This window comes from Eschrichtius robustus, chromosome 10 (genome assembly GCF_028021215.1).
Source record: "Eschrichtius robustus isolate mEscRob2 chromosome 10, mEscRob2.pri, whole genome shotgun sequence".
Taxonomy (NCBI): Eukaryota; Metazoa; Chordata; class Mammalia; order Artiodactyla; family Eschrichtiidae; genus Eschrichtius; species Eschrichtius robustus.
In genome coordinates, this window is record NC_090833.1 from 71,024,566 (window position 1) to 71,049,483 (window position 24,918).

Genomic DNA, 24,918 nt, shown 5'->3' on the forward strand with positions numbered 1-24,918 from the left:
TCCCCCCGCCCCCCCCCCCCACACACAACTATACCCCTGGTAAGGTGCCATAATAGGTGCTCAATAAATGTTGACTGAGTGAAAGGAAAGAACCCTATTTGTTTTAAACTTTTTTGCGCCTGGGCTCCGCCCCTTGCGGGCAGTTTGACACAAGAAGCGTCACGTAATCCATTTAAGCTTCGTTTTCCTAGTTCACAAAATGGCTGTAATAACCTCAGCGCCTGGCGGGTGCGAGGCTCGAAAGAGGAAGTGCCCGCTTAGATGTGTTCCCAGAGCCTGAGTACTCGCTCCCGAAAACTCTAACCCGATGGAAAGACAAGAACAGTGTCGGTTTTTGGTTTTTGTTTTTTTAATTTTATAGCAAAATTTAAGGGAAGGAAGGGGGAGGCAGTTCCAATTTTTAAAAAGCGTTATTTGATGAATTGGAACTAAGCAGGGAAGACTTAGATATGGTGGGGGTAGTTCTTGTATTCAAACTTCGACGACTGAAGATCAAAATACGTAGTCGAAGTGTCTCTAAATTTCAATGATTCTTTAGGGCGGGACTGTCTGTAGAAGGCAGAAAGAAAAACGACATTAGAAACCAGAAGTCAAAGACGTGCGACCCTCCCTCCTCTCTCGCAGCCCCCCACGGGCTGTGCAGACACCTCTTCTTAACATCCACCATCCTCAGCACAGGGTCTGTCTAGGGAGTCTGGACCCTCCCAGCCGCCGCCGCACTCCCGAGCCTCCCCGATCTCGCAGCGCGTCCGCTTGACCCGCTGGGCTTCTCCGGGCTCGCCAGGCCGCTCCCGCGCTCGGGACCCGCTCGACGAGGGCAGGGAGAGAGCAGCCGCGCAACCTGCGGGGTTGCGAGAACCAAGCAGGTCTATAACGAGTGCCAAGTTGTTTGCCACACAGAATGCCAGGCGACTGGAGGTGAAAGGGTCGCCTTGCCCTTCGAACGTCCCCAGGTAACAGCGATTCGGCGAACTCGCATAACCAGAGAGCACCTCAGGCTCAGGGGCGCTCCGCAGTGTGAGAACCTTCGATTCCAGTCCTATCTTCTTTCCCAGACCCTGTCTCCCAAACCTGCTAATGGTTTCCTAACGTTTCTAGAACAAAATCCATGTTTTGATCTAACATCCTTTTTTTTGGACTTACAGGGCCACTACGTTATCTGGCCTCTGCCCTCCTCTTTGCTCTCGTTGCGTACTCGCTCCAGCTGGCCTTTGGGTCCTCTTAAACTGCCAAGTTCTTTTTCACGTAAGTTTTTGCACTCGAGTTGCTCTGCCTCCCGTGGCTAATCTCTTCTCATGACTCAGGTTCTCTGACCACTCTTAAGACAGTCTCCCCGCCTATTCACACTTCATTCTTATCCACCACATCGGTTTTACAAACTCACTCTTCGAAATACACTGTTATATTGCTTAAAAATCTACTTCCCAGAATGTAAGCTCTATGAGGGCAGGATTCCTGTTTTGTCCTATTCACTTTTGTGTCTTATCTAGAACGGGGCTGATCACGCAAGTAGGAACTTAAAAAAAAAAATAGGAAGGAAGGAAGGAAGGAAGGGAGGGAGGGAGGGAGGGAGGGAGGGAAGGAGGGAGGGATCGTGTGTACCTGGGTTAAATATCTTAGGTTTGATTTTTCATTTGCCTGTGGACCAACTCGATCATCTAAATCCTCCTCCTCTTCAGCTCCTCCCAGTTCTTGCTCCGCCCAACAGCCCTGTGATTGGCCCCTAGTCCTACGCCGCATTCCATACGGAAGCTTCAGTTGGAGGAGAGAGAGGGTGGCAGGCTAAAGGAGGTATGGGTGCCTCTCACACCCAAGGCCTAGCACTCAAGACATCTCCCAAACGTCCAGAGCAAGCCTTTCCACTCCGTCCTCCTAGGCTCCCCTAAGGCACAGGGAGCCTAGTGCCCCAGTTCTGAGCCAAAATACGATAGATTTCAGTCTCTTCGAAGTCATGGTTTACCTTAAATTTTCGCGTAATCTCGTATATTGCTATAGATAGATAGGTAGGTAGGTAGGTAGGTAGATAGATAGGTAGATAAAATGATTCCCCCTTCAGAAAAAAGTCAGAGTAAAGTTGGTGCTTTAAGCAGGTAGGAGTGAGGTGGGGGAAATGGGCCAAGGGAAAAGAAGTCTTCGTGGTCGTAGGAAGAGGCAAGGAGGTCCGCATATCCATCATAACAGAATGCTTAAGAGAGGGAAAAGCTTAAGAGAGTGTCTCTGTTTCTCAGAGAGTGCAGCGAATCCCAGTGTGCAGACTGCGAGAGTTGGCGAGGTCTCCATCCCAGTCGCCCTCAGAACCCACTGGGGGAGCTCTGAAAAACTCCACCGCATAGAGCGGAAGGTCAGATTTAGTAGAGTTTTGCAATAAAGCCGGGAATGATAGATCTCTGCCAGATGATGCCACGCGCAGTTGGCTTTGGAAATTCCAGGGTTCGTTCAGCGGCCTTGTTAAACTAATGGGGAAACTGGGGGCCGTTGAAAGGTTGAAAGGATGCAGCTAGCCAGCTAATTTGCAGGAAGAGGGGCCACTAGACCTCTAGCCTCCGGAGTGCTCAATTTTCCACCGTCTGGTTCTCAAGTGTTTAGGGGATGGGAGGCACGGTTTATGGGATGGGCTTTAACGTGCGACAGTCCATCTTGGGCTATTTCCCGTCTGCAGTCCTAACGAGGCAGCGCGGTCGGGAGACGAGTTGTCCCACGGGTTGGCAGGGTGAGCTGAGGTAGGACCAAATACCCTAGTCTCCTGGGCCCAACTTTCTCTTCCGAAAAGTGAGTGCGCTGGGCTGCGGAAGCTGAGTTCAAACTCGTGGATCAGCCACCTCACCTGCGGGACCTTCCGCGGAGTCTGCGCGGGCGTGGCTCCCGCCTTCGGTGCCCCCTGCAGCCGCGCGCAGGTAGCGGGCGACGTCGCGGTGGCCCCGCTCCTCAGCCAGGTCCACGGGCAGGCGGCCCCAGGCGTCGCGCACGTCCAGCCGCGCCCCGGCTCGGTGCAGCGCCGCCAGCGTGTCCAGGAAGCCCTCCCGGGCCGCGTCGTGCACGGGTCGGGTGAGGGTGGCGGGGTCCGCGCAGTTGGGGTCCGCACCGTGGAGCAGCAGCAGCTCGGCCACGCGGGCGCTGCCCATCATCATGACCTGCCGGAGAGAGCAGAGCGGTCAGGACCGGGGTGGGGGCACGGGCAGGAATAAAGAAACTACTTGCGGAGCCCCCAGAACTTGCAGACGCCCTTACAAGCCATAGGTGTCTAGGTACTACTTTCTTTCAGTTACCAACTCGCTTAGCCAGTTCTCCTACCTATTCCATTTTCCTGTACACATTCTGTTATATTCTCCAACGTTTTGCAGGGTTCCAGCCACGCACAGAAAACTGCCAGAGTCACAGACAACAGCAAAAGGGTGAAGAACAAACTGGCTTTCACTACAGCCTAACCTCCTGTATTTTCTTCCTCATTTTGATATGAAATTATGTAAGGCTCGGAGATTTTGTATGGTTCACTGCTGTATATCCAAGCCCAGAACGTGGTAATTGTTTAAAAGCAAAAATGAAAAAGAAAAAAAAAACCGACAAAAACTTAATTCTTGCAAAACTTTAAGCTACCCTTGGTTTCCCTGAACGTTAAACTTCAATTTAAGAATAAAATGAGAAAGTTTGTCTAACCAGTCCTAAAGTTCCTTCTTCTGGTAAACTAAGTAATGCCCCCCGAAGATGTCCACTTCCTAACACTCAAAAGCTGTGAATATATTACCTTATATGGCAAAGGGGACTTTGCAGATGTGGTTAAATTAAGGATTTTGAGGGAGATTAACTTGTATTGTCAGGGTGGGCTCAACTTAATTACAAGTTTCCTTATAAAAAAGGACACAGTCAGAGAGAAGATATAAGAATGGAAGCAGAGGTCAGAGAGAAGAAGCAGGGGCCAAGAGCCAAGGAAAGTTGACTGTCACTAGACGTTGGAAAAGACAAGGAAATGGATTCTTCCTTAGAACTCCCAACAGGAGTGCAGCCCTGTGGATCCATTTTAGACTTCTGACTTCCAGAACCATAAAATAATAAATTTATGTTGATACTAAATTTGTGGTAATTTGTTATAGCAGACATAGGAAACTCAGACACTTTCCAAGATTACACTCTGAGAGTTCACTAAGTAGGGGGTGCTCATTTCATTTGGCTCCTAAATAATCTTTGATACAAAGCCATTACCAAAGAGGAATTTTGAAATGGTGTTCACAATCACAGCAACCTTACAATCTGAGTGTTACATGGTGGGTGGTGGTGGTAGACTATTCTTTTTTTAGGGTAACCATTATTTGGTTATATTAGCAAGACCATAGTGACTATAAAGAGGAATTACTTATTTTTAGTTACATTCTGTATTAAACATAAATGAATCTGTCCAAACCAAGGAATCATAACAAGTTACAGCACGTTTGTTGATTCCTGTCCTGGAGAAAGTGAAACTGATTTAATTTTCAAAAAGACAGAGAGAAAATATAAGTGAACCAACTTACAGCTACAAAAAGAAAGAAAAACTAATGCAGTGCATTAGAAGAAAGAATTGTTTTAAAAGAAAAACTGGTGAAACTGTCACAATATTATTAACTACTTATTTACACTATTAGATTTCTAATAGATTATGGGTTAATTTCCAAAACAAAGGGGCCACACCCAAGGATGATGTCATAATGTTTTGGAAGCTCTACTGCAAGTGCCAGAGCTAGTACATGTATGTACACTTCCATGCCTGTATATAATGCAGGTGAAAATATATTAGTTGGGTTGGATAAATAAAGTCCTTCATTTTAGTCATAAAACTGGTTTTGAATGTTTTATTATATGCCACAGTATTAAAGGTTGAAAAGTAACATAACATTTAAATATTTAAATAATAGCAATCCAAAGCAAAAAGAAACTTAATCAAACAAACTAATATTTATAGGGTGCCTAAGTCAACCTGATGACCTAAATTTAATTTAGTAATTAAAATTTTTCTATAAACTAAGTATTTTTCTATTAAGCACAAATTTGGTTAGGGTTCAAAACTAAAATCATACCCCCTTTTGTCTATGCTTTTATCTTATTTAAAAATGATTTAAAATTAATTATCCAACTTTCTTTTTGTATTTAAACAATAAGGTCTCATCTAACACCTTCTAGAACTCGAAGGCTGAACGCCCAGTCTGCAAGGTGCTGGCAAAATTTTAGAGATATCTAATTATGACTCAGGCATGCATTTTTTAAAAAGGACTCAATGCTTCTCTTCTACAACCATTCAACCTTTCTCTCCCCAAATCTCTCCACATTTCAAATCCCAAATAATCTCAAATTTGAAGGCATTTTAGTTTTATTTCTATATCTGTATCTAAAAGTGTGTAAAATTTATCCTATGTAGCATAGTTTCAGGAAAGGAAGATTCACTTGTGAAACCTGTTAAGTTCCAAGTGCAGTTACTTTTCCTTTGTCTTGTTAGACTGGAGTTTTTGCAATGCGCATTTGCTTCATATAACTTTTGTTTTTCAGAATCAGAAATCATTGTCGAAACTGGGCGTAAAACAAGGGTAGTGACTGCCAGGAAGATTGTGTCTTTAGCCTCAGATTTAGGAAGTTAGTGAAGGCGAAAAACAACAGAAAAACGAACTCAACACACCCTCACACACACAAAACTGGAGTGGGGAGGGGAGAAATGACATTTTTAAACTATGAGGAATTGAAAACTCTCAAATAAATTAACCTACATCAAGTAAGTTTAAAATACCCAAAATGATAGGAGATACTCCCCAAGTGGTTTACTAAATTGACAGCATTATTTCAGTCAAGGTTACATTAACGTTTTTCTTCAGATATGTCTGTTTCCTAACAAGCATATATTTTCCTTACTCGGTTAAAAAAAATAAACACGATGTGTAGTTACTTCTGAAAAATTTCAATCGACCTTTATTCCAACATACACAGCAGGAGATTTCCACTGAAATCCCTCCCCCCACTCCCAACAAAGAGGATGATCAGCTCCATTCCCCATTCAGTGAGTTCGGGGTTAAGTGGTCCAGCAAATCTTCCATTTCTTTAAACTCTTACCCCAAACGTTCGTCAATTTCGCATCTGATGAAGAACATACTTCGGTTTATATGAACACAAATAGGCTCTCCCCTCTAGATCTTCATACCAGTCTACAGATCTGAACCCCATGTGCCTTTCAGTCCTCCGGTGGCTTCCTGAGCCCCCTGGGCGTCGCTGAAAGGAGGTCTCCGACTCCGACCTCGGTCTGAAAACTCCCCAGGAAGTCTCCCCTTTACCAAGAATCGCTTACCTGGTTCCGATCCACTGGCCAACCTCGTCCTTCTAAGTCGTCCGCCATCCCCCCCCCCCCCCCCCGCCACCTTCCCGCGGCAGGCCTGCCGACCTACCTGAATCGGGCTCCGACCGTAACGGTTCGGCGCGTGGGCCGGCGCCCCCGCCTCGAGCAGCGCCCGCACCTCGTCAGCCCGGCCCCGGGCGGCGGCGGTGGCCAGCCAGTCAGCCGAGGTCTCCATGCTGCTCCCCAACGCTCACCCCTCGCTCCCTCGCTCCCCCCTCCCTGGAGTGCAGGCGGCCCGCCCCGGCCGCCCGGGAGCAGCCCGCCCCTCCTCTTTCCTCCTCCGGGGCCCGCGGAAGCGGCCCCCAGACTCGGCTCCTCGACTCCTCCCGCGGACTCTTTCCACTCCAGAGAGCGCCCTCCGCGCGTTCTTCCAGGAGGCGCCTTTTGCTCCCAACGCGCTGCAAATGAGACACCTCTGAAGGGGCCCCACTTCATGCCTCCGCAGTCACGAGTCCTCAGCCCGCCCGCCCGGGGGCACCGGCCGGAAGCGGCCCGCCCCTGGAGCGCGGCGGAGCCCCGGCTGGAGGGCGCCCAGGGCCCTCCCACCTGCCCCCTCCCCGCGTCCCCCGCGCCCTCCTCCCAGCGCTGCGCCCCCACCCCCAGCAGAGGCGCACGCGCAGCTCTGAGCGAGTTCGTTCCACCAAAGCGAAATTCCTCGCGTGTACACCCCGCCTGGCATTAGAGAGTTGCACGGGATTCCTAACCGCCAAGTTCGAACCAGTGTGTTTGGTGTCCTAGGCAAAGTATTGCTTCCTCTTTTAATCAGAAGAAACAGCCAGCCTGTCCTCGCGGTAAGAGCCGAGGATCGGTATCACCCATCCCACCATGAGGCTTCCCTTCTTTCAGACGACACACTCCCCCTCCAACACTCTGCACTTGGATTTCGCGCGCTGGCTCTGCTGTGCCAGAAATCCTAGCTCAAACGTTCATTTTGGAGAGTGCTCACCCGCCAGCCTGTGCCTCCCTCCCTCCACACACATGAAAACGGATGTCGGGAGAGAGCGTTTCCGAGGCTTACACAATGCCTGGTACTTAGTGCCTAGTATACGGGCTGGCTCCGAGAAGATGAGGTCTGTTTAACAGGGATGGTGGAGATTTCTGCGTATAAGCAGATAGGAAAGTGGCAAGGGAGTCACTGGGCTGATAGGCTCCGTTCTTAATAAATAATTCCTCCTAGATCAGAAAAAGTGCTCAGCGCTTTAGGGGCAGAGTTGCATTCAGAGTTGATTCAGAGACCAGGCTCACACACTGTCCTGGCGCCGCTTCTGTCTCGCCCCCTACACCTCTCCTTCCTACTGGAAAAACCTTAAAATTTTCTTAGTTATAAAATGGGGGGTCTTGAGTCGTCCCTACTTCATAGGACTGTTCTGAGTTTTAAATGAATTGATATACACATAAGTATTTAGAACAGTGTCACACATCCTAAGGTAATGCCTGTTAGCTCTTAAATTATCCATTTTGAGGATTCTTTTGCAATCCTGTTATGAGACACAAAGAAGAAAATGCTTTGGGTAGAATTATCAATATTATATAAAAGGGAAGGCAAGAAGACCTTAATCACCGAAACAATGATAGACATCCTCCAAAAACCGACATGTTTAATGAAAAGTTAAACAAAATGAAGAGGATAATAAGCAAAAGAAAATCCAACAAGGTTCTAATTTATCCTGTGGTTATTACATATATATATATACATATATATGTGTATATATATATATATATATATATATACACACACACACACACACCACACACACATATATACTTTTTTAAAAGACTGGGTTGCTCAGGCTTTGCAGATGCCTTAATCACATGCTTCATCTGTCTACTATATAACCCAGCTCTATTTTAAAAGTTATGTTTCAATACCTGCTTGACTCCTCTTTTTTTTTTTTAACATCTTTATTGGAGTATAATTGCTTTACAATGGTGTGTTAGTTTCTGCTTTATAACAAAGTGAATCAGCTATACATATACATATATCCCCATATCTCCTCCCTCTTGCTTCTCCCTCCCACCCTCCCTATCCCACCCCTCTAGGTGGTCAAAAAGCCCCGAGCTGATCTCCCTGTGCTATGTGGCTGCTTCCCACTAGCTATCTATTTTACATTTGGTAGTATATATAAGTCCATGCCATTCTCTCACTTCATCCCAGCTTCCCCTTCCCCCTCCCCGTGTCCTCAAGTCCAACCTCTACGTCTGTGTCTTTATTCCTGTCCTGCCCCTAGGTTCTTCAGAACCTTTTTCTTTTTTTTAGATTCCATATATATGCATTAGCATATGGTATTTGTTTTTCTCTTTCTGACTTACTTCACTCCGTATGACAGACTTGACTCCTCTTGAAGACCCAGAATACCTGACTGTACTTTCAGTTGCTGTTAGATTAGGCAACACATGAAGTTTTAAGTGATGCCAATTAAAACACGTATGGGATATCAAATCCATTATAAAAATCCATCACTGTGCCATTTATATTTTCCCCCAGGCACCTCTCAATTATTAGGGCAACAATGGTGTGGAAAATTCAAACTGTGGTAGAGAACATAAAATTCTTTTAATGTAGCTTAAGGTATTGTATCATGGGGGAGGGGAAAATAGCCGTTGTGGTGATGGGATGGAGGGAACAGATTTCCCTTGTAATATGTCCGGCTTTTTAGACTAATATCAAAATTAGTTCTCATCACTAAAAAGATGGTTCCTAATCTTAGGGCAGGGAGAGTAGGCCCTTTGGAGAACCTGTTGAAAGCTATATATCCTCTCCTCAAAAAATAAAGTATGCAATTTTATTTAAAAATTGTGTTCACTGGCACATATAACTTTTAGGGAATTCAGAAATTCCTCTAAAACTCAACTATCGATTCCTACATCAGGAACTCTTTAAACTCTCATGCAGTATATTGGACGGTTACTGGAGGAAATGGGTGATGGAATCATATAAAAACATCCCTTGGGGCTTCCTTGGTGGCGCAGTGGTTGAGAATCTGCCTGCCAATGCAGGGCACACGGGTTCGAGCCCTGGTCTGGGAAGATCCCACATGCCGCGGAGCAACTGGGCCCGTGAGCCACAATTACTGAGCCTGTGCGTCTGGAGCCTGTGCTCTGCAACAAGAGAGGCCGCGATGGTGAGAGGCCCGCGCACCGCGATGAAGAGTGGCCCCCGCTTGCCACAACTAGAGAAAGCCCTCGCACAGAAACGAAGACCCAACACAGCCATAAATTTTAAAAAAACAACAAACAAAAAAACCCAAAAAACATCCCTTGGATGCGTTATATACAGACATGGAGGTTGACTTTCTTCAAGAGCAGGTTTCAGACAGGTATGCATTAGCTCCAGCACTTACAGTAGAGTTCCCCAAAGATTATGGTATCCTTGAGTATGGCCCCTTTGTTCTGGAAGTTGATCCCATACTCCACTGGAAATCTTGTGTAAATAAGTAGTTAATAATAGTATGAAAGCTTTCCTAGTTTTTCTTTCAAAGAACTACCAAACTCCCAATTTACTCATGTATATCAGCTCAGACCTGAGGGGAAAACCCTCAGAAGAAATAAAATATAAAGCCCAGGATCCTGGTGCTGGTTATGCCAGTCTCAGATTCCCCATGTGTAAAATGGAGTCATAATATATTTCATGGATTGATAAAATAAGATGATGTATGTCAAAAAGCTTCAAAAATTCTAAAGTTTGTTGGTTATTTCCATTACCCTCCTCAAACTTTCTTTCTTCTCTTCTTCCCTGAGGATGTCATGGCCTTATTTAGGTTTGTGCTGTGTTCGCAGTTTTGAAAATCTATACTATGAAATAAAAATCTGTCTCAATTCTGATCAGTTTTTTAAGATTATTCATTTAAAAAAATGAATGTTCATTCAACAAGCTCACAGGTTAAGGGTAGAGTATTAAGTGCAGGGGGTGGGTAGAAGATGTTAAACATATGGGCTTGAGTTGGAATGCCTGGGTTCAGATTAGACTTTTCACTTAATTGCTCTACAACAAAGTAACTTAATGTACCTGGACCTCAGTTTTTTCATCTGTATAACTGGGATAATAGTACTCGCCTCAAACAGTTGTTGTAGGGATTAAATGAGGCATTATATGTAATGTGTGTAGAAGAGCAAAGGGAAGCAGAGGGTGACACAAGAAAATGCAAATGGAACCAAACTCATTCTGGTGGCTTAGGCAAAGTCTTCATGGATGCTGAAAGCTCACCTTAGTCTTGAAAAGTGTAGGAGTATAAAGATGGAAAAGAAGAAGAAAGATGTTCCAGGCAGAAGTGAGAGCAAAGAAGTTTGGGAAAACTGAAAGTAATTTACTGGGATGCATGGTGAGAAACTGGAAAAATAAACTTCTGGAAGAAAAGCCTGCAAAGGCATCTGCTAAGTGCTGCTCAGATTGTCAGGAGGAAAACCAGGAGTGAATGGGATGCCGAGGAAGTGGGGACGCTCTGTGCAGGCTACTCTTTCACAGGTTAGCTGTGACAGCTCAAGGCAGTGAGTGGTGAGGGGAGGCAGAGGGAAGGTGCAAGAGGCCTGAGCACACACGTACCCTAAAGGAAAAGTGCCAGGTGACAGGAAGAACAGTTAGGAGAGAAAAAAAAGAGAAACTGAGGACATAGGCAAGATAGGGTATTTCTGAGGACCTGAGGCACCTAAAAAGTAAGGAAGCAAAGGAATATAAGGCACAGGGAGTCATTACAAATTTGGATGCAGGAGATTCAGCTAGATTTGAGAAGGGAGAAAAGGTCAGGGCAGGGAGGAAGTTGAAACACTTCCTTCCATGAACAAAGAGGCTGGCTTGTTTTCAGTGATGATAAGATGGTGGGTTAGGAAGTGAGAGTGGTGAAGGTTTAGGATATCTGTTATGAGGAAAGAGGGATGGGCTAAGTCGGACTTAGAAGGCTTTTCATCAGCCTGGAGAACCCAGCTGAGGGTAGGTGACACTAGAGGAGCACCTGACTCTTTAAATTAAAGGAAGCCTTGCAATGATGGTGCTCCTGTGACCCTACAAATCCAAGAATAGTAATTCTAGATGTGAACATTAATTCAACACATCACCAGAAAGAGAAAGAAAGATATTTGAGAAGGTAGTATTCTGAAATTAGGTTCTGGTTCTTACAAGGCACTGCAGGATTGGCAAGGTATGATATGCATGATATGCAAATACATCATATGTAAACTAACATCATTTTATCAGGAAAATAAAGGGTATTGGATAAACAGCTCTGAATTGGGACCAAGTGACAGTCCTGATTTGACTATCTAACAACATGCTTTTTGATTGTGAAATCCTTTGAGGCTATTCTTAGCTTCAATGTCCATATCCTTAAAATGGACTCTATCTTGCTCTACCTTTATATCTCATGAGGTTATTGTATCAAGTGAGGCAATACACACAAAAGCATACATCTGTTTACCATATTTAATATTAGTATTGTTATAAAAGAATTGTTCAAAATATAGTTTGAGGTTAAAAATAAAATATATATAGAATACCTCTGGACAGATATAGAAAAGTCTGTTAACTGTGGGGAGAAGAAATGGGGAACTGGGATGGGCATGTGATTTTCTTGTCACACTCTACAACTTGTATTGTTTGGATTTTGTACTATATGCATATATTAGCCATATAATTAATTAAGTAAACGTAATACATTTTATTAGACAAATAAGCATTGAGCATTGCTTTTCTGAAAACCATCATTCATAACTTTATTTGAGAAAGAGTAACTGAGTTCATACTATATGTCAGGCACTTGGCTTTCAGTTGTGTATACAAAAAAAGAAGGGTCCTTAGCCAAGGGTAGGGTAAATTGGTAACAACCATCGACATGTTTGATTCTCTGGAGGAGGAAGTTGGTCTGGAATTGGAATGCATGCTTTAGAGGAGCCTACATTAACAGTATAGGAGAAGGAGGATGCACTCTGACAACTGACACTTCAGACCTGTGTTACTAGGAAAAAGATGTTGTATTTCAGGGTCTGGAGAGGATCCGATAATTAACAAGACCTCCTTATGAAATAGCTTATCAGAGCAGGTATGCTCTGTTAATGGAGCTTCTGGACATAGCTGGGTTAAGCCTGAATAGATGGGCTCTAGGGTGGAATGCTGGGTGCGGTAGAGGATTATTTGAAGACTAAAGCAACGGAAGAATAATTTCATGTACCCCTTTTAATATAGAAAGAGTTACCAAAGTAAAGACCACAGGCCTAGCTCCACCACCGGCTTTATTACCTTGAGAAAGTAATACTTTACTCTGGCTTTGAAATCTGCATCTACAAAGTGGGCATAATAGCAACTGTGCCTCAAGAGATTGTTGTTCAGCTAAGAAAAGTGCCCCTCAAAGTGCCCCTGGGTAAGAATTCTGAGGGCTCAGTGTCCAATCTGGGTATTTTAAATGGGAAAGAAGGACTTTCTTGGGTGAAAAATGGCAACGAATGCAAGGTTTTCCTTTAATTATTTATTTTTCCGCAAGGATAAAAGGTAACTTTAACAAAAAGGGAGACCTCTGAGAAAAAGAGCAGACCTCTGTCACAGGTTAGTTAAGACAAGGGAATGTGCCCCCAAGGATTAGATCTTTGGAAAATTCAAGGTGGAGGATATTTTCTTTTCCTTTTTACTATTCTCTAACTAAATTCAATACAGCACAATTATTGAGTATCTGCTATGAATAAGGCACTCTTTTAGGGACTCTATGATAGCTCTTTTCACTTTCACTCAGAATTATTGTAAAATTTATCTTCCTGCTCAAACAGGACTTGGGCAAAGAGCACAAAACTCAAAATCCCTTTAACTTATTATAAACCTGATACATAATTATAGGTAAGTCCTAATTTTTCAGTCTTATTTTCCAAAGTATTAACTGGGTATAGAATCTGTAGTATCTATCATCATCTTCCCAAGATCATTTTGAGGATAACTTGTTATATAGCAGATGTCTTTTCTAAATTGTGTGCAAAACAAATGTAATTTTAAATCTATGTAAGGAGTTTACTATTAAAAATGTCTCTAGAGTGGAGGCTTGTGAAATGAGGAAGCTTTGAAGCTCATGAAAACAATCACTCCCTAACTCAATTGTTTTGTAAATGTCTGTTTTTGTTTGTTGAGAAGTTTCTTTTGTTGAATTACTTATGCCTATCTGTGGCTACTTGGCCAGTTGAAAAAAACTAAAAGACTAGCACTGTGTGTGTGTGTGTGTGTGTGTGTGTGTCTCTCTTGCTTTATATATATATGGTATGTATATATATATCAATAGATACAGTATGTATTTGTGTGCATACGTGCATAATTTGTTTACATGCACAGATATGGAGAATTAGAATTAGCCTCATCCTGAGGGACAAAATAAGTAAAGCATATAATTAGAGGAGAGAGAGACAGACAGAAACAGAAACAACAGAAAATTCATTTAAAGTTGCCAGCAAAATCATAATGGCTACCATTTATTGAACCCCAATTATGTGATAAGCATTAAGCAGCTTTACATATGTCATTTGTAATCCCACGACTGTCCTGTGGAATAGAGAGTAGTATCCTTTCTTCATTAATTAGAAAAAAAGAAGCCCAGAGTGCTTAAGTCACAAGGTGCAAGGAGATGGAGTTCAAGCCCACGGTTCCCAGTTCTGTCTGAGAGGTGCACACTCTCCCCACTATGTTTCCCTGCTGATTGATTTGTACAGGACATGGTGGACAACTCAGCAATGCTTCCTTTTCTATGAGAACTGTGCCATCAGGCAGGTTGTAAATTCAGGACCAAGGTGACAGGATTTCCACCTTTGGGAATTACTGTGCTTCTGTGTGATTATTCTTGGATAATAATACACATAGTGATAGAAATTTGGATCTCGAAGTCCCTCAGAGTGACTTAATCCAGTCCCCTCATTTTTGAATGACTTTTTCCTGATTATAGTTCACATATGTAAAAAATGTAAGAAATGAGCTTCATAAAGAAAATGAAAAATTATACTACACAGAAACAGTAACAACATTTTGAAGTATTTCCTTCCTGTCTTCTATCCTTGCTCAGTTCTTGTGGATATAATACAATTTTGAAATGAGTTTTTCCTTTCACTCATCATTAGAGCATTTTCCCAAATTCTCCAAAATTGCTTTATAAACACTACTTTTAAAAGCTACAACATACTCCACGGGGGGACAAAAGCTCCAGTTTACCTACTGATGCTCCTGTTGTCAGATATTTAAGGTGCTTCTAACTGCTACAACAAATAGTACTGCAGGTTTTCAAAGAGTCTAAGTCTTGTGACACATATTGAAAAATTGCTTTTCAAAAAGCTACCCTTATGATTTATAGACAAGGAAATGGAGGGGTAGTGCATTGCCATGGTTACCCAGCAAATAAGTGTTTCCTGCAGGTCTTAAACCCAGTCCTCTCTTCACGTTCTTTCTATGGCCACAGCTACTTACACTGACTGCGACAAATGTGGTTGGTGAGGATGTCAACCACAGCCTTAAATAATAATCTTGGAGAAGACACAAATGCAGCATAGGTAATGGGACAATCTCAGTCTTCATACTCAGGTAGCCCTCATCCCTCATTTACCAGTTCTGCAGACTTGAATAAACTTTCTGAGCCTCCATATCCTCACCTCTCAAAGTGGGGAATAAAACATATTTCATAGGGTTATTATAAGGAATAAAGAATGTCAGATATAGAAAAATCTAGGCACACAGTGGGCTCTCAATAAATGGAACTTACTTTTTTTTTTTTTTTAAGGATATGACATTTACTATCTTCTTATTCATTTAGGCCATCAAAGTCAATTTCCTCTTGGGTATTTTTTTCTCATTACTATACATTCTGGCAGGTATCTGTGGTTTGAACAAGAAAACTCCCTTCCAGAAGGTGTGATTAACTCTGTCTTCTTTGAGTTCTAACCCCATGAAAACAGAGCTTCTTTGTAATAAAGTTGGCTGTGTTATAATAAAAGTACTTCCACAAAAACTTTCATTAAATCATGGGAAGTGACAATGGAGTGTGTCACTGTGTTCAATGTTTCCTCTGCATTCATTGCTACCCACAACCATTCCTTGGAGTGCAGTTCAAGTAGAAAGTACAATGGGGAAACTATAGGCAAAATTGAGAAATTATGAAGTTTACCTTCTCTAAACCTCTATTCCCAACCTCCCTCGTTTTCCTCCTTGATTGCACAGATTTTCTCCTTTCAAACACGTGTTGCTCTCTTAATTGCTAACCTTGAACACATACAGTATTCCATTTCTGCCTATCCTGCTGATGCTTGTATGTGCTATTATTGCCTTGAGAAAGTGAAACTCACAGAGCAGTAATATTGTGTTCAGTTTTCACTCTTGGTGGAAGTTGAGTGTTCATGGTTGATTGATTGGGTTTAACAATGATTTAGGATACTCTAATTTTGGGGAAACATCTATATTGAAGCTTTCCTCTTCAAAGGGAGACCTAGTTACCACCCTCCCCACAACTATCCCTTAAGAGTAGCCTGCCTTCTTTGGGCTCTAGAGTCTGTTATCTTCATGTTTTTTTTTTTTTTTTTTTTGCCTTTCCTGGACTTCTGAAAATTCTAAAGCCAAACTATCCTCTGATATTGTAAAAGATCATAAGAAAATTTTCTGTGTTGGTTCACTCTTCCTGGAGTCACATTCTTCACCCAATATGGGATTAAACTCCTCTGGAAGGAATCAACTTCATGATGATATACATCAATCCTGAATAAATCAGAAAATGCTTCCTATTCATGTTTTAGCATCTTTCACTTACAGATTTAACATTCCCACTCATGTTTTCCTTTGAGTCTCTGGGTTGAGGGTATAGTTTTATATTTCTCTTTCTTCTGGTTAAGATGATAACTCCCAGACTTCATTTTTTAAAGGCAATGATAACAGAGCATACTTTATGTTTCTCTGCACTAATTTTATATACCTAAGTCAATTTTGCCTAAGGAAGTATATTTAACATATTTTGTCTCTTTGATATCCTACTAAATGTGAATAAGAATAGTTGCAGGCCACCTTCCAAAGCAGACATTTTGGAGGTTTTGAGGATGACTTTAATGCTTCTTCCCCTCTTTCCTTCCACGACACACACACACACCCACACACACATACACACACACACGCACGCATGCACACTCTTCACACTAAAGAATTTTTAGAAAATTCTGTGCCGAAACTATTGATTCAGATATTCAGACTGCAGCAACTGTTCTGAAGGAATCGAGAGCCCATTATCTCAGTGTTCCCTCCAGAAATTATTATTTGGAGTTATTGAATTTTTTCATAAATTGAAGGCAAGTTAATAACTTTTTTCAGTTTTCTAAAACTAATTTAATTTCTTATCTTAGAAAACAGAAGTTCATGACTATCGTTTAATAGCTATTTAGTAATTATGAATACTAGAAAAGTTTAGAATCACACTGTAAAGGCCATCATATAGGGTTTCTGTACAAGTTTACACTGATTTTTTGTACAAATTTACCTGACACCTTGGAATATGCCAGGGATTTGAATAAATATATTTTTATTATGATATTCTTTAAAATGGAGTTGAGGAGTTTCTAGCTACTCTAAATAATTAAATTATAGTTAAGAAGGCATTTACTGTAAAAGTAAACTAATGTGCTTTTAAGGATTAGTTTAATTAGGCAATTTAACAATAATTGACAAATGTATGTGATGAATTGAAAGTTTACAACATATCTTTGCATATACTATTTTATCTAGTTCTTAATGAATGAGTACTATAGGGTACCACCTTAGGTTTACAGATAAGAAAGTGGAAGCATTGAGAGCTTTAAGTACTTAGTCCTAATACCACACAGCCAGTAAGTAAAGGAAATGGAATCTAATCACAGATCATATATTCCAAGAAAGTGACATTTCTACTTCGTGCTTCAAGTGATTCCTATGCTGGTGCATAGGTTTCCTATTTACTGCTCTTAAATCGAAGTGTAAGTAAGTAATTTATACTTAATTTATAAGGGAGTTTTCAATTACTTTTATTACTTTTATGAATTTCTGAAAGAAGTTAATTTTCTTGTTTTATTATGAGATTCAATGGCTTTTAGGACTTCCGTTATTAAACTGCCTTATTTTTCAGAACTTTTCATTCACCTAATCAATATTTGCTAGAACATATGTGGCTGATGCTGAGTAAAACAGAGATCCAAGGGAGTTAAGCAATTTACAAAACAACAACTAACTATAAGAGATGGAACTGAAACCATATATATATACACACACATATAGGTATATATATGTGTATGTATATATATATATATATATATACACACACACACGTGTGTGTGTATGTGTATATATATATACACATATGTGTGTGTGTGTGTATATATATATATATATATAAAACATGTATTCACTCAAGAGGCAGTTATAAAGGGCTAAGTTAGGGCATTTGGGGCAAGAAGCACACCTAGTTCAATTTGGCACGAGTTACTAGTCAATGACTTTTGACAGACCATGCAACCTATCAGAGCCTCAGTCTCCAGTCTATGAAATGAGAGAATAAAACCCCTAAAACATAAGGATAATGTGACAATTAAATAAGATAATGTAAGTTGATGTGCTCTATTACTGTTAAGCTCCTCATAATTATTTTGAGGGAAAAGAGAAAGCAAACTTGACCATATGCTTTTAGAAGAAAGTTTCAATAAACTTCTTTTAAAAATTGTGTTACATAAAATATATTCAGTTTCAATTATTCAGCATGCAAATTGAATGGAGTAAAATTCAAGTGTCCCATGTTGTATGTACATTTAACAATTATTTCAGAATTAAAATATACTGCTAGTTCTACAGGTTGGGAAAGATTTGCAACTGGGGGGATTCATTGTTTTTGGATAGTTGCTGTTTCTTTAAATTGGGTGAAAGAGTTGTACAATTGCTGAGTCAGATGGTCTGGCAGCCTGAGAGATTCAGAGCAAGAAAATGGTGGCACTCAAAAAAAGAAAGTAAAACGTAAGCTTTTCCCCCTAATACATCAGCAAAGTAATAGGTGTAACATTAGAAAAATGTAGTTTAAAAGCAGAAAAATTATAAGTTGGAAGGCATAATATTTTTGTTTTACTTAAACGGCAAATTATTCTTTAGCTTACATTATTCTATATATTTCCCCCTCATCAATGTGCTTTTATAGACACAAAGACCCCTCATTTTGTCTATAAGTGCCTTATTCTGTTATGGCTACATTCTACTGCAATTTTGCCTTGATCATAAATAAATATAATTTAAATCTGTGGAATACTTTTATGTTTTCTTTTTCTTCTCTTACATAATTTTACGTTGTTATGTTTACTGCCTGGTTTCTGGTTTGGAAGATAAAGTAAAATAAAAGAAATCCCTTATTACTTATTACTCTATCTATCTATCTATCTATCTATCGAGGACCCTCCATCCTATGTAAACAACAGTAAGTGTATGTAGTGTTTCAAAAAGGTGATGTCTTTTGTGGAAATTTTCTGGCTGGTGCTACAAGCTTTAATGCACAAGTGTATCCTGTTACATTCTTCGCGCCAAAATGTGTTCTGATTGTAGAGATCTGGCATCTAAGAGATAATCTTTTCCAATTCAGATGAAGGATCACATAATAATAATAAAGGGTCTCCTTCATTTGGTAAAATAGCTCCTCCAATGATTTATTCAGATTCTCAGTGTCCTTCCTGACACCCAAAGTGTGATTCTAAAATTTTAAATCTTATCTAAAAGCCTGAACCTCGATTCAAAAATAAGTGAGCAAAAATAAGGTTTAAAAAAGCAATGTTGGCCATATTTGTCCCAAGGAGCCACCTCCTAACAGAATCCCCCTTAAATGCTTTAAAATGCAGATTCTTGGGACCCACAGCAAATCTGCTGCATCAGATATTCTGAGGGTGAGCTCCAGAAATATGTATTTTAAACAGCAGTCCAGGTAAGGATGCTGCTGATAACCTTTGCCTTACTTCTTTGACGTCACATTATTCTCATGCTTAAATTAAGAAAGTGAGGGCATATTTATTAACACCACTCTGATTGCACAATTTTATTAGTTGCAATTTGTTTAAGAGATTACATGTCTTTGTTCATATAGTTCTGAACCTCTACAATCTACAAAACTTTTTTTCCCTGAGAAAAAACTCCTACTGGCTTCGCAACCATTTAAATAAATTCTGAGATTTTCTTTTTGAAGGTAAAGGGGGAAATTGAGAGCTAGTTGAAGAAGAATTAAAAAGTCATTTGTGATAAAAAATAAAAATCAACTTATTCTTTTTCAAAGGACCTCTGAGGCACTGTAATTTTAAATCTTGTAGTTGACATTTTAATTTTTTCTCCTTTATGACTTCTTTCTGATTATGTAGTTCTACCCAACTGCAACAATCATTCCAGGGTTTATGAAATATAAAACTGCACTGACAGGCAGAGATTTTCTTCAATCCTCCTTTCTTTAAAAAACAAATGTTATTGACATTTAGTAAATTCAACAATTGTCAATACACATGGGATTGCTGAACACACAGTGAAATACCATGAGTTAGGATATGGTGACTCTGCGGAGACCCCAGATTGGTGGGCATTTTCTAAGATGGAGCAGTCTTTTAAAGGACCTTCCTTCTCCTACTGAACAAAGCCTTTATTTATTCCTAAGGTTTTCTCCATCGGTTGGCTTACTGACATAGAAGTTGACCTTATTTTAATACTGACTGATGTTTTTTCATTCTAATAAATGATTTTATTTGAATGTCTTGACTAAAGGAGAAAGTTTTCAAACATGAGGAAAGCTTCAGTATAAGAAGAAAACTATTGAGAGACATCATCACTAGAAAAATATGACGGGCCATTCTTTACACCTTGCACCCCAGACAGAGAAACAAAGAAAACAAGGCCTTTCAATACTCTGGTCGCCACCTAGCCTGGGAGGTAATGGAATAGCCGCCTAGGCTTGGAAGTGCACCTCACGATCTCTCGTTCCGTCCCTCGGAGTGAACCTGTCCCATCCCGCTCCCTCCCTTCCAGAAAAAAAGGCCTAGTCAGTTTCACGCTGGGGGAGGTGACCCAGAGATGTCCCCTGTCATACCTTGCACCCCTCTGGAAGCCACGAAGCCCACTCAGACTCCGCCTGTCCCCACCCCTTCCTCACCCAGGGCAGCCCCCATCCTGCTCTGCGTTTAACCCCTGCTCTGCTCTGTTACTCTAATGAAATATTACCTGCGGAAATAGTTGGGGTGAGGGGCGAGGCCCAGAGGAGGCTAAAAATAGAAGGGGTGGGTGCGTTCGCGGAGTTCGGTGATAAGTGGGCCTGTGTCCTACCTCAGCGGCCAATAAAATCTCCGGCATCCGAAGCATCTCTAAGAATTGAGAGGGTGAGGGATGAGTCAAGGAGGGTGGTTGTAGTTGAGAGGTGAAGGAGGCGAGGTCCGAGCAACTTCGAGTCTCACTTCCTACTCTGGGGTCCTGGGGACACCCGCTGCGACCCCAGCCCAGCTCTGGGAAGTGGAGAGCCCCACCCTGAAGTCGTCCAGAGAGGACTTGGGAGAAGGGGATCCCGAGGAGGGGCAAGTGCTGGGACCAGAGAGGCCTAACACCCAGGTGCCTTGGAAACAGGTATAGCCACGCATTTATCATTTATTTTAAAACGAACTACGTTGTGAATAGGCACAGCGTGCCCTACAGTCTGAAGTCAGAACCCTCTCAGGCTTTCTCCAGACCTTAAAGCCACCTTCTTGTATAGGATACGTGTACAACTTATTTTCCTCACCCTTTCTCACTCCTTCCCCAACTAACGCTAAGTAAGCTCTTAGTTCATCTGTACTGTATGAAAATAACGGTTTTTTTCCTTTTTTTTTTTTTAACTGGTGATGGTCATAGCACTTTGGAAGACACAAAAGTGTAACGAAGAAATAAAGATCACCAACCATCCTGAGGAAGCCACTATAGATATTTTGATACATTGCTCTGTGTGTGTGTGTATGTATGTGTATGTGTAGAGAAAGAACAAGAGAAAGAGAGAGAGAGACGGATAGGAAAAGCAAGAATAAGAATTGTTTATTGCTTTAAATCTTGCTTTTTTTTTTAAAAAAAAGGAAATCACCTACCTTTATAATGTAATAATTTTACATTCTATTAAATATTCTTCAAAAACATGATGATTGTCTATTATATTCCAGATCTGAAATATTTCAGACCATAATTCCAGAATATAGGTATAATTGAACATAATTTAACAATGTGATTGCTAGAATTTTAGGCAATTTTCAATTTCCTGCTACTATTTATCTGTTTGTATTGCTCTTTGTCAGAATCTTTCTTTCCTTAAAATAATGCCTACATATAGAAAAACTGAATAAAAGTATATGGATATTTTACAAGTTCTTGATACATAATGTAAAAATGTTCTTACCAGTGAGGTGTTTAGGAAAGTGCGTTAATCTTCAGTCAATAAACAGACGCAATATTAGTCATCAGGTATGTGAAAATCAGAATTTAGAAAACTGTAGTTTTTTTTTAAAGCTATTCAATATTATAATTATATGTTTAGAAAATGGAACTATACCCATTGTTTATATTATTTAAACTGTAGAAATAAAGCACCACAAAAACTTTTTATGAGGTTGGATTTTGTAGCAGAGAGAAGGATTCTCTGGCCTAGGGTGTTTTAGGATGGACTGGGGCAAGTGAGATTGTCATGCTTCTCAAAAAGGACTAAAGGTTTTAAAAGAGCAAAAACACTGGGCCAAATGTTCAGCCTTCCTTTAAGAAGGTATTTTTGAGATGATGTAGATCACTTTACTATCAGGTGTCATTCACATGTTGGGAAAATGGTTTAGCTTAACCCTACCGTGTTAGTTACTTGTGATGAACTAACATGTAATTAGCAGACCTGTAAAATACTGTTGGACATAGACAGCAATAGGCTGTGTTGTTGTTACCTTAGGATGAGAATGGACTTTTTAAAATTCAAGAGTCCCCAAAGAAGTAAGTGAATATTAAGTCTTGATGTCTGAAAGAATTATTGTTCATTTAGAACATAATACAAGCTAGGGATCATGTACACATTGGGAATAATGGTTTATGCTAACCATATAGTGCTTACCTTGAGAGGACACTATGCTGTTAAAGGAGCGGAAAAACCCTAAGAGTTCCCACGTAACAGTAAACAAATAAATATTTAATTTCAGAAAAATATGACTAGTCTGTAAACACACCAAGGTAGAAGTAACGAGTCAATTAGTGTAATTCATCAGGCACGTGTGGATAAGAAACTAGTAATGTGGAATTTTATTATATACAGTTTCCAGTTATATAAAAAAAGTCATAATGAACATGTTTGCAAAACTCTAAAAATATGTTAAAATAATAACACCTTACAGGTCTGCGTTAGTATTAAATAATTCATACAAGTTAGTTTTTAGCACTGTTGCTCTCAAGGAATTGTATGAGTCCCAACATAATTACCACCCATATATATTCTTAAATCAGTATAACCATAGACATATATTAATGTGAAATATATAATTACATGTCACTTATAATTAATACTTCCAGATGTTTGTATATGTGTAAAATTTCATATATGAAGTTGGAGAATTGCACATATTTTCAAAACATATTCTATTCTATCTACGTCATGTGTTCTGTCTTCAGATATTTGCTGAAAATTGGGCTTTTCACATAGTCAATGCATGTAAAAATAACTTTCATTCCTGAAAATTGATTTATACCTAAATAACAAGAAATAAATGGCTATTTTCAATGAATCTATCATTTTTATATTTTTAACACTTATACAATAAATATATTATAAAATGAATATTTCTCTAACTTAAAATAAGCAAAATATTATATTATGTATTCCTAAAATAGAAAACACATAATTATAGTATTTACATATATTAAATTTTTCTACTTTGTTACTCTAGAGTTTTGGATGCAACTTAATAATTTAAATAAAATAACTTTATATAGGGAATAATATTAAAAACTAAGATATTCAAAAACATATCATAGTGGCTAAATGCTTGCTGGTACGGATAAAGCACCGTTTTAAAAAAAATGGATCCTGTTAATGTTTTAAAATGAACTGAAATCAAGACCAGCAACATGCCTTGAAATTCTTTACAAGCTCCTTCTACTAATTCCAAAAAAAACTCTGAACTTCAATAATAATATGAAAAAGAAAATGTGTATTTTCCCTATAAATTGTTTGTAGATTTTTGCCAATAGAAATTGAGGCACCTGATTAAACACTGATAGTGTTAACAGTTTTACATTTACATGTCAAAAAGTCTATTAACGTTACAATAAAAAATAATTCCCCCTCTGCTGACCTTTGCTTTTTCAAAACACATATTCATGGGGAAATAATGCCACGAGGAAGGTCACAAAAATGAAGCCTCATTAAATTGTTTTTGGATTCATTACCCAAGTTCTAACTGGGACTCTATATATTGTAACTATATATATATTTCAACTATCCTGGTCATAGGAAATTACATCGACTATGTAAAGATTTATCTTCTGTGGGGACAAAACTACCTAGAATTCTGTCTTTCAAGAAGTAGGCCTCATTTGGGGCCTGTTAATTGGGGCCTGAGATGACTAAAATATGATCGGTGTGATCCTTAGACTCCCCACTGTAGTTCTGTCTTCTGCTAAACATACGGGCATTGTCCCAAGTACTTAGATACACCAGGCCGCTAAAGAAGAAACCTCCATCTCACTGCGAAAGTCTGACTCTCCATTGACTGCAAAAGCAAGTGATTTGCTCCTCTTAGCAGTTACTGATCCTTCGATCAAGATCAATGTTACTATTTCGGGAAGTCAAACTCTGTGCGAGCCCGCACCCTCAAACGTCCTCCACTACTGGAAGGAGGGAGGGTTGACCAGGCAGGCAGACTGGGGAGAAAAAAGGCGGCCTCCAGAAAACTAAGACCGTTAGTGCTACTTTCCTCCAGGGCACAATAAAGTGCCTTAGAAATACACCTTGTGTGTGTGTGTGTGTTTACTGATTCCCACTCAGGAAATTCAGGAGTGACTGACTTCTAAAGTGGGTTTAGAATCTCCCGGTTTCCCCCAGAGTTTCACGGGATTTAGGAGGTGTGTGAAGGCGGCTCCGGGCTCCACATAATGGGAGAACAGCACCTCTAAGTAACTGTAACCCGTATGGAGAGAAAGTGGAAGGAGCCTCCACCCCCCCGAAACAACCTCCTCCAACCTCGTCCGGAGATGATTTATCTGTGTATTAGCTTACATCAAAGTCACCCAAGGGCCGATTGCGCCCGGGATTTTCGAGGCCTTTCCTACCTGGTCTAGGATGCGGTTGCTGCGCTCTGCGCTGGCTCCTCACTAGCATCAGCACGAGGTCCGCAGCGGCCCGCACAACCGGCGCTGCCCACTCACGCGCTGGCCGCGCGATCTGCACGACGAAAGCCCTGACTCGCGGCGGGCCGTACGCGCGCCGAATCCGCACTGTGATCAAGAGTCGGCGCACCATGTTCTTGCCGCCGCCGGGCTCGGCGGTCGCTGCGCCGCCTTTTGACTTCAGAGGTAGGCAGCTCGGCGCCCGCCCCCCGATAGCAAACTGAGACCCACG

The 24,918-nt window shown here is 40.8% G+C and overlaps 1 protein-coding gene across 3 annotated transcripts; it reads right to left on the reverse strand.

Moving 5' to 3' along the window:
• Positions 1–331: 331 nt before the first annotated feature.
• On the reverse strand, positions 332–24,918 carry CDKN2A (cyclin dependent kinase inhibitor 2A). Of its 3 annotated transcripts, none has more exons than XM_068552421.1 (3): positions 24,630–24,719; positions 2,825–3,131; positions 332–549 (listed from the first exon to the last, which is right to left on the reverse strand). In XM_068552421.1, the coding sequence occupies exons 2-3, from the start codon at positions 3,126–3,128 to the stop codon at positions 524–526; spliced, it is 330 nt and encodes a 109-aa protein (XP_068408522.1). In that variant the 5' UTR covers positions 3,129–3,131; positions 24,630–24,719; the 3' UTR covers positions 332–523. The 3 variants fall into 3 exon arrangements, with proteins under 3 accessions (XP_068408522.1, XP_068408521.1, XP_068408523.1); XM_068552420.1 differs by lacking the exon at positions 24,630–24,719 and adding an exon at positions 6,399–6,887; XM_068552422.1 differs by lacking the exon at positions 332–549 and having other exon boundaries at positions 2,831–3,131; positions 24,630–24,918.